The 10,921-nt window shown below is 31.9% G+C and overlaps 1 protein-coding gene across 1 annotated transcript; it reads right to left on the bottom strand.

Moving 5' to 3' along the window:
- Positions 1-277: 277 nt before the first annotated feature.
- LOC133173653 (uncharacterized) lies at positions 278-10,525 on the bottom strand. The gene is made up of 6 exons (XM_061308639.1): positions 10,437-10,525; positions 6,793-6,887; positions 6,050-6,254; positions 3,273-3,350; positions 3,033-3,134; positions 278-2,772 (listed from the first exon to the last, which is right to left on the bottom strand). The coding sequence occupies exons 1-6, from the start codon at positions 10,458-10,460 to the stop codon at positions 2,284-2,286; spliced, it is 993 nt and encodes a 330-aa protein (XP_061164623.1). The 5' UTR covers positions 10,461-10,525; the 3' UTR covers positions 278-2,283.
- Between the last annotated feature and the right edge of the window lie 396 nt (positions 10,526-10,921).

Here is a 10,921-nt window from a genome sequence, read left to right as displayed (position 1 = left end):
TTGTCATTCAGAATGAAAAAACCTACTACACGTACTTATAAACAAATTCACAAGAATTCGCAAGTATCTATTCAACAAAAAGAATTTGTATTTGCTGTGCACATGATCACACTGTGCTGTTCAAAGTCTGAGTATTTCATTAAACATACTGAGTTGCCTTTATGAACGCAATTATTTAAAATTTCTGCCATCCAAGTTTAAAATGTAGAGCTTTTTTTGTTCTTTATATAATCAACAACAGAAAAATCAATAAAAATCATCAAATTCTTATCTACTGATGCTACATCAATTGTTAATAGAAAACATCCGTGGCCATATTTATAAATTATATTAAAAAGAATAATTGCCATTAGATGGGATACTTAAAAATTACAAACAGAAAAATAAAATGGAGACAAAATGTATAAGACACATGTAAATGTATCTTAAAGGATATACATACATGTAACTTTAAAATATTTTTTCTGTTCATTCAGTGACCTTAAAAAGACTTTATAAAGAGGTGAAAATAACAATTTTCTTTTATGAAAAAGAGTTTTATACAGGCAGTACAAATTTAAAGTGTCTTGAACACTATTATTAAATGATTTTTTGATTGCGCTCAGCATCATCCCTAGATTAATACTGTTGGGTAAAAATACATGCACTTGATAAATCAAAAGATTACAGTGAACGATTTTGCTCAATATTAATAGACTTTATTGGAATAGTTTGTTGTTTTTTTTTAATTTCCTTTTCTTCAAACTTCAGTATAAAACGCAAGAGTAGATTAATAATTTAGAATAAATATTTCAAATTAAAGGAAAGGGAATTTCAAATTACCTTACTAGGCAAAAATCAAATTATACCATATTAAACACGTCATACTGAACAAGTAATAGATTTCACTGCTGTTAATGTATACTAAATACATGTATAAACAAATAGATGGAAGACTAGATGGACGGATATTATAGACATATGTTTTGTCCAATCTAATAGATTTTATCAAATACAATCTGCAATATAACTACTTTTTAAACTAGTCGTATTTGAAAAGTTTACTTCATGTATAAAATCTGTCTGGAAAGAAAGCTTTATAATTAAAAAATAAAATAAAATAAATAAAAATTTAAAAACAAAACAAAAACAATGAGAATGCATAGTCTATGTGTGACTTTCACTTTTACAAGTTTGCGCAAAACCATACAATGCTAAGAAATGATATAATCAAAATTTCATAAAACTCGTTTTAAATTGACCTTAATGGGATTTAAAAAATTAGTTCAAACAGTTCAAAGTGCTTCCTGTTCACAAATTAGTGGATAAAAGATAAAGCGCTCACCTTAGGTGTAAATCAAGAGCTTATTTCTAACATTTGATTTCAGACTGAAACATATTTGAATATCATAGTATTAAGTAATTTTACTAAACAAAACAATAATTATTTAAAAAAAAATTTAAATGAAAAACACATTGTTACAGTAGATCTCTGATTCACTCTACTGGTGTAATTTACGTCTGTAAACTTAAAAAATCACTTCTCCTTGAACCAGCCATAGTAACGTTATATAAGAACCTAATTTTTATTTTGATTGTCAATATGCAGTGTTATCGTTCATCAAAAAACAATAGCCAAAATTAAAGATTCAAATTAAATAAATTAAAGAATTGTACCGTCTCAAGGTTCATGGCCACCTAAAATGTCAAGACTCAAGTTCGTTTTGTTGAAGTTGAGCAGATGCTTCGAAATCAAGTGCACGGCTGATTTACTCTTCCTTCAAATGTTAAAATAAAAAAATGAAATGCTTCAAATTTTTCATAAATGTAAATCATATGAACAAACAAGAGAGATTGCACCTTAGATCTAATTTTGATCGCGTATAAACAATCATACCTTCTCTGAGCGAAATTGGAGGAGGAATTCATGTACTGTTTTTCCTTAGCTAGTCTGATATACCATTCATTGAATACTGTGGACCAATATTTATTGAAATCATAGAAAATATCTTGGAGGGTAGGATTTTTTAAAAGTTTTATAGACAAGATGACAGAAGGTAGACACCCAACTATTGCATAAGCTCTCCTGGTTTTAAACCAGTAAAACTAAATATCTATGAAAATATTACACTTGATTTTTACCATATGATTGATATATTTGATTGTCAAGTAATTTAATTTAAGAATTATTCATTGGCAGGAAAAAAATATAACTAAATTAAAATTTTATGTACATATAAAGTTTAATCCTTGGTAGTAAATTTCAATTCTTGTAATAAATAATGACCTAGAATATATGGATCTTTACTGTTGATCTCTATTTGGTGACTTAACATTTGATGCTTGATTATCTTGAGTTTTCTTTGCCACTCTATCAGCAGGTTTAGAAGGTGAGGGGCCTTGAGAAGTTCGAGTTTTCTTTTCCTGTTGATTATCTGTCTCTACTTTGACAGCTCTGCCTGGAAGGTTCTGAGGTTTGTCAGCAGATGCTTTAGTCTTTGTTTCATTCTTTTCCTTTTTACACTGAACAATTCCTTTGACAAGAACAGGTCCTTTTTCATGCAAATACATTACAGGCCACACAGTATAGTCTATTTCAGATCCATTAACTGTGCATTTCCTGTGGACTGAGTTATCATACTGAGTACCTGACTTTATATCAAAGTCAAAACACAATGGGGGTGTCTGTATGCATGCCTTCCAAAATAATGATAAGCATCGGCATACAAAATTTTTTACATCTTCATCTTTAAAATCCAGCAAACCAGGACCCTTTGTTTTGTTCAGATAATCCTATGCATCAAATAAACATACAGATTGGAAATAACATAAAATTGACTCACAATATTTAAGCATTAACTGCAGCTGTGTGTGCTTTATAAGTTCAAATGAGTAAAAGTTCTGATACTCTAACTAGTAGCAATATCTTATTATTATTCATTGTAAATCAAGTATTTTTTCCATGTATGTGTGCAAATTTAAAAATAATTTGAGACATAAATGACATTTTTGATATTCCTGTAAATCAGAGCTATATATTGAAGTTACAGTACCTCTTCAAGATGGGGCTGTTCTTTCTCCAATAATGAAGTCCGTAATTCTTTGATGTGTTTCAACACACCTTTAGGTAAATGATCTTTTCCTTCTTTTTCCTTCTTGATACAGTAAAAAAAATCCACTTAATTACTTGAGTCATGCAATATATATTTACATGCATATTCAAAAGTTTACAGAGTGAATGAAATAAATTTATATTATGAGTAAGAGAATATTCAGTATCAGAGATTTCTTACTTGGGCAGATAAACCAACAGCTTCCACGATCTTCCCAAACTGTACTTCTGCCCTCTCTTGACAAAATTTTAAACAACTCTGAAAATCAAATCAAAATTTCTGAACTTTACATTTAAATTAAAAACCATCATGGATAAATATTTGCAACAATTGTACTTTTTCCAGCTTATATCTTATTGAAATTTAAAAAATTCTGATAACATCTACTTGAAAATTGTGTAAGCATATATACACTGAAATACTGAACTTGAACAACATTACTGGCTCTTTATCCCAGGACTTATTAAACTTTTCATAGTTTATTTTAACACAGTCAGTACAGATTTACAAGAAGTTGGCATTATGAGCACCTTTCTGTGGTGTTATTATAGCTTTATTGACTTAGTTCAAGAACAACAAGCATTTTCATTTTAGTCAGACCCAGGAACAAATTCTTTGCCTGAGGCCTTTAGGCTTAAGGCAACAGTTTGTTTCGAGGGTTAAGAAATGCATTCTGCCTGAAAACCCAGCTGTCAATGAATGTTTTTGTTTTGAAAAGTAGGTCAAATCCAGCATCTGAAGCAAGTCTGAAGGTCTGCATCCTTAGATGCATCATCAATGTACAGGTAGGGCTTATAGTTACTTGGGAATGGACCTGCTCCATAATGTAGGGCAGATTCAGCATCCTAACAAGTCTGGAAGTGCAATCCTTCACTGCATCTTCCATGCAACTTTTGTCCAGGTAGGACTTGTAGTATGAAGATGGGCAAACATAGTGTGCAGAAAGCCTATATCTTCAGATATATAAAAACCATATTCAATTTGTGAATGCAGTATTTAGAGTAAATTAAGTTCTCATGAAATTTATGAAATTTTGATCAACAAAACTTTTCTGAGGAAAATTTTCTTGGCAAAATTTATTCTTTTATCAAAAAAAATAATGTGGTATTCGTGGGGTTTGAACCTTTAATAACAATAAAAATCCTGAGTATCATTTTTTTTTTCGAGACTAGCACATTAACCACTAGACTACACAAGTCCTGATGAATAGTGGCATTTAAATCATGTTTGTGATACATGTATGACCCTTGACTTAATGGGCTTCAAGAATTTCTTGAAAAGATGCGAATGATATGTCATAAAAGTATATTTTTAAGTTATAGTGGGTCTTTGCTCCATATTTTTAGAAACTAAAACATGTATATTTTTATGCAAACTTCGAGAATTAACTTTCAAAAAAATGGAGCGAAGACCCACTCATATCAAAAAATAGTGTTATAGTATGAGAAAATGACTCTCTTTGCCCTCTTTAGTGTGTGTACAATATTTCATAAGCAAATAATTTCAATCTTTGTGAGATTTTTGCAAATTGTAGAGATTTTACATATATTTTAATGTTAGATGAAATATCAAGGAAAATTTTGATATAATTGAGATTTAATTTTTCACCTTCATGTTTGTCACACCATAGGAATTTCGCTGGGAATAGACCTAGGATATATAAAGTAAATTGGGAATAGACTTGCTTCAAAATATACGTCAGACCCAGCATCTGTAGCCAGGCTGGTAGTGTGCATCCATGGATGCATCATCCACACAAGTTTGGTGACTATATAGTTGATAGTTACCCAGGAATGGACCTGCTCCAAAAACTTAAGCATGGTCACTCAACTGAAAAATATATGTCATATCCAGTATCTAAAGCCTACATTCCTAGATGCATAATCTTGGCAAGTTGGTCCAAAAAAGGCTTACAGTTACTTGGGAATGGATCTATCTGCTAAAAAAAAAATTTAAACCTATTCAGTCATCTAGAAAAGGTAGGTCATGTCCAGCATTCAAAACATTTCTAGTAATGTGCATCCCTAGATGGATCATGTATAGCTGCATCATCCATGCAACTTGGGTCCAGGTAGGACATACAGTAATTTAGGAATTGACTTGCTTCACAATGTAACTCAGACTCAGCATCTGAAGCCAGGATGGTAATGTGTATCTCTAAATGCATCATCCATGCAAGTTTGGTGACCATAGCCTTTATAGTTACCAAGGAAAAGACCTGTTCCAAAAACTAAAAAAAACATCGTCACTCAACAGGAAAATATAGGTCATATCCAGCAGCTGAAGCCTGTCTGGTAATGTGCATCATCTTTGCAAGTTTGGTCCAAAAAAGGGCTTATGGTTACTTTGGAATGAATCTGCTTCAAAAAGTTAAACCTACTGAAAATGTAGGTCAGATCCAGCATCCAAAGCAGGTCTGGTAGTGTGCATCCTGTATACAACTTTGGTGCAGGTAGGGACTTGCTTAAAAAACTTTAACCTGGTCATTCATCTGAAAAATGTAAGTCAGATCAAACATCTGAAGCATGTCTACTACTATGCATCCCTAGATGCATGATCCATGCAAATTTGGTCAATAAAGGATTTATTGTCACTTTGGAATAGACCTGCTGCTGAAACATTATCTGGTCACTCAACTAGAAAATGTAGGTCAGATCCAGCATCTAAAGCAAGTCTGGTAGTGTGTGTCCCTAGTTGGATCATCCATGCAAGCATGGTCCAGAAAGAGCTTACAATTCCTTGGGAATAGACTTAATAAGCTTTCAACCAGGACCCTTACACAGGGGGTATAGCATTAGTTCATCTGGATGTTGTCGAAGTAAGCTAAAAATCATTATTTCTATAATTACTTCAACAATCAACATATTGCTAAAGTGCTTGCAAATTTAAGTCAGGGAGATGGCTTTGCTATGGAAAATAACTCTAATTATGGAATTAAAAATAAAACATATATCTACCTCTGCAGTATTTAACATTTTGCTATGAATTTCTTTGATCTTTTCCTCTCCCTCTCTTTCTTTTATTTTAGCAAACACATCTGTATATTCGTTGTCATAGATTTCAGAGAATACCTCTCCTAGGTTAATCGGACGATTGATATCACTTAAATCAGCAATACCAGGATTGTTTTCAGTCATGCGAACACCTGCTACTTGACTTAGCCTAGAATTATATAAATTAATATTTTTCAAAAATAAATGAAAAGGATAAAATATCTCCATTTAAGGTCCCAAGAAGGAAAAACCTGTATCCCTCTCACCAAATTACACACTATAAATCTTACAATTTAAACTGGGTTCAATAAATTTCAGAACAATTAATTCAGACAATAATCAAAATAGTTTCCCAAAATTTTATTCAAATCCATATATGTTTATATAATGGACAACTTTACGAAATACTGTGAAATCATTAATTTTTGTGAAGGTTGAATTTCTATGGCATGAAATGAATTCATGTTCACAAAACTATGTTAAACTTTCTAAAGACAGTATCATATCTTCAATTCTTTAACTTACATGTATGAACCAATTTTTTTTCCCTCAAACCACAAAAATTTGACTGCCAAAAAAGAAAGTGATTTTACAGTACAGGAACAAACAAGTGTAAGTTAAACATGTTAAAAGAAAACATGAACTTTCTAAATAAGCCTTTTTTCTGGAAAATGTTTTGGGAGGAGTGGGGTAAATTGAATATTTACCTGGATAATAATTCTCTCTTTTCACTGATTAACTTCTCATTCTCTTCTTGTAGTTTATGGTTCTTTTCTTTTATTTCTTTAATTTCTTTACTTTGCTACAAAAAATTAAATTTTGAAAAACTAATGGAAGTTTTTTATCATGGTTATTGTTACAGCAAATCTCTCTCAAGTAAAATAGCTTAATTGCTATCATTTTTTAAGTACAAAGTTAAATAATTTTCTAGCACATTATAATAAATGCACATACTTATAAGAACCACATGGATTACATATTCCATGAATAATCATTATTCTATATTTAATGAGGTTATAACAATTAAATGAATCATCACAATATGATGATCTGGCATTTGATATAGAATAAAGTGCAATCCATTTTATATGGCATAATTTATAATTATGTATTTTTAACATTATATTAGACCAAGATAGAGTAATTAAAAAACATTATTTGCATGTTATTTCCCCATTTGAATCAGCAAACTTGTTTTTCTTTATTAGTACTTTTTTTGTCTTTGAGGGTTTTTTTTCCTAGGTAAAATAGGCATGCATCCTATGTTAAAAATGAACTAAATATTTTTTTAAATTTTTTTTTTGATTCAAAACTTCTCTTAGACTGAGTTGTTTTTATTAGCAGGATAATTAAGGGGTTTTTCAATTTTAACAGTATAACTTGTTAAAATTTTGTCAGAAGAAAGACATTTCAAAGAGAAAATAACACACCAATCAGAGTAAGTGCGACAACAACATGACATTTAATCCATAACTTATTTGATCTGCTTTGTTATACAAGTTGTAACATAGGCCTAGAGAGTCAGAGAGATGCATTAATAGTGACGTGGGAAAAATGCAGATTACTGGAGACAGAGACTTTTGTTTGGTAGATTGCACTATGGACAGTCCTTTTAAAAATTCAACATTGTCAACAGGGATTGCTGTGAATATGAAATTCTTAAAGCTTCAGAAGTTGCTTGCACGAAGTAATTAACACTTATGCTGTAGCGCATTTGTTTGCACTGAGTAATTAACACTTATCTACATGCTGTAGTGCATTTGTTGATTTATCATGTTTATATGTAATAAAAATGATCCTTTTATATTGTTTTTTTTTTGGTTGATATATTGTACAGTTTTTATACAGTTTTTTGATAAGCAATAAACAGTATTTTCACCTGAATTCCATTATTTTCAAGGCTGCTGTACAGTATTTGGCTGGGTCTAAAAATTATCACATGTATCGTATAGGGGTGGTTAAAAAGTAAGGAGACAAAAAATATAGTATGATGAGCCCATGTGTACCTAACATAATGCCAACGAAGTCCAAAGCAATAGCTCACAGGTACTTGGGTCTTGGTTTATAAATACGTATACCTATTGAATATGTAAAAAAAAAAGTACTTTTTTTACATCAATAGGTACATACATCAGGGTTAGAAATTCACTATATACAACTCGCAAAACGCGAGTTAGAATTCCCAAATTGCGAGTTAAAAATTAGGTAACTCGCAAAAACTTGCAAGTTGATTTTTTTTGCATTGAAACTGTAGCAAAATTATATAATATGACAGAACACAATGCTTTTGATTTCAATCAGTAATTGCTAGCGCTCTCAACCGCTAGCAACTACGTTAGTCTATATTTCTGAAATACGCATGCTCGACTTAACGGTCGGGGATTCTGGGAAAACTACTGTAGATAGACTGTACGATAACAATTTCGTTTTGTCATACAAAAATAGAAATGATCCGAATTTACACTGGCCTTTCCTGTCTGATATGCGCGATATACATTTCGTAGGTTCGAGACAGTCAATACCAGTCTAGATCCGGATTCTGAATTTTTTTTTATTTATTGTCTAACCTACACATAAAAGTACAAGAAAAATTTGGCCATATAATGCCAAGATTCTAGACATCTAGCTTTCCTTACAGTTTTACCACCTAAGTGGAAGCTCGGAAAAAACAACAGCAACAACAACAAAAATCTTTTTCAGAGTATGTCGGAAAAACATGTCAATTTAGTGTTCATTATCTGAAAATACATATGATCTGAAGTTTCGTGTTTTGTTGTCTAACCTGCACGTAAATGAACATAAAGTAACAGTAACTCGGGTCTTATAAAACCAAGACTGTTATTTCTAAAGTTGTAATAAATACATAGCTTTTCTAATCTACCTTCATAGATCTTTCCGGCAAGCTCGGAAAACCGCAGCAACCTCGGATATGTTTTCCGAGCTTGCCGGAAAGGCCCGAAGGTGCTCATTGGTTCTACTGGCCTTTTATTTTTCACCCCGAAATTGAAATTACAGTAAAATACAGAATGCTTGAAGCACAGTTAGGAGTTATGCCATTGCCGACGTGAAGCACACTCTTAGATTCACCATTCTGAATTGTGACCCCCCCCCCCCAAACTCAACCCCAAGTGCACCAATCTGCCTTCCTATTAATAATTAATCGATTCAGCAAATTTAACAAATGGTTCAGATATCTTCTTCTGTATTTTATTAAGCTACAGCGCTAGCTCACCAATCTTTTTAAAAGATAAGCTTGTTTAAATAAAAGTCACACTGTAGTTGTATTTTTGTATTGTACAGTAGTTACTTTTTCCTTAAGTTACATGTATTTAATTTATATAAATTTAACTTTATATGAAAATTGCGAGTAGTCTTATAAAATTGCGAGTTAACTTTCTTGGTACTCGCAATTAATTGCGAGTTGCAATTTTAGGGAGTTTCTAACCTTGATACATATTGAAACAATCCGGGAAAAGTTATTCCGGTACAAGCAGTATTTTAGTCATGTTTCCGCTAGATGGCGTTGTTGGCCACATAGGGTATAAATACAAGTGAAGCGGCAGAGCTGTATTAATTGCGAAGTTGATGCTGAAGTGGCAACACAAGCGGCGGACCATTAATGATCAGAGGTAACTTTTAGTTAATGATAATAAATAAATATTTAAAGCGTTAGACGTGACTGAACAAGTCTTTCCTGGCTTTAAATATTGTTTATTACCAAGAAAGCTACCGAGGGAGCCAGTAAGAGCCGAGCTGTAAGAGCCGGTTATCATAAGAGCTGAGCTGTAAGAGCCGGTTATCATAAGAGCTGAGCTGTAAGAGCCAGTAACCATAAGAGCTGAGCTGTAAGAGCCAGTAACCATAAGAGCCGTGCTGTAAGAGCTAGTAACCAGAAGAGCCGAGCTGTAAGAGCCGATCGCTTAGGAGTCAGCGTCACTTTGATTTATTGTACCTAATTGATTAAAGACAAGTAGTCTAAACATTTATCTGTATATATTGCTTAATCACATATTTGTATATTTTGATCCTGCCAGGTCCTCAGAAAGTTAACTGGGGGAATTCAGCCGCCTCTGCTATTTGTTATTATATTATTAGATTTCACGCTACAATATTTATAAACCAAGACCCAAATACCTGTGCAACAACTGAGCAATCCGCTTTGACAGCTGTTTGATGATCAGGTATTTGGGTCTTGGTTTATAAATATGTATACCTATTGAATATGTTTTTTTTCACACATTCAATAGGTATATACATATTTAAAACCAAGACCCAAGATGTATTGATTAGTATTATGCACAAAAAGCTTAGGATCAAGAAAATATATCTTTTATCTTTTCAGACCTCTTACCTTATCGGTATTTTTCTGAGCCATTATCTACATATATCGTTGAAGTTACTAATATTCAAACATTCATTACATTGTCCAGTTTTTCTTTCCTACTTTCCTTTTGATCAATAGATTTGAAATCTCGAGCCCGACTTAAACACAGTAACTTTACTCTGTATACAAGGTTTCAGAAGCATAAATAAAAATTAATGCATTAAAATGACTTAACTTTGTTAGTCTTATTTAGCAAAAGTTCAGATTTTGAACTTATTAAATTAGTTTTAATGTTTTTTAATTGAAATATCCCAAAAAAAAGATAAATATATAAAAGTTTTTGCATTATCTGTGATAAGCAGGCATTGTATTGTTCTTGAAAGTGTGTGTGGTGTTAGTGGTGGTGGTAGGGGGGCATCCAAATGAAAAAAAAATATTTCACAACTTACATTAAAAATCTCTGACAATAAAAAATAAATAAATAAATAAATAAAATAAAACAAAAAGGGAAA

Source organism: Saccostrea echinata, unplaced genomic scaffold, assembly GCF_033153115.1.
Source record: "Saccostrea echinata isolate AGI-Se365-2 ecotype Australia unplaced genomic scaffold, CSIRO_AGI_Sech_v1 ptg000056l, whole genome shotgun sequence".
Taxonomy (NCBI): domain Eukaryota; kingdom Metazoa; phylum Mollusca; class Bivalvia; order Ostreida; family Ostreidae; genus Saccostrea; species Saccostrea echinata.
This window is presented reverse-complemented; position numbering and strand designations above follow the sequence as displayed.

Excerpts from the sequence above, each read along its gene's own strand:
- LOC133173653 (XM_061308639.1), bottom strand. The coding sequence starts at position 10,460 with ATGGCTCAGAAAAATACCGATAAG. Across the intron at positions 6,888-10,436 it reads CTCAGAAAAATACCGATAAG|CAAAGTAAAGAAATTAAAGA; the intron begins GTAAGAGGTCTG and ends AATTTTTTGTAG. Across the intron at positions 2,773-3,032 it reads AACAGCCCCATCTTGAAGAG|GATTATCTGAACAAAACAAA; the intron begins GTACTGTAACTT and ends TTTGATGCATAG.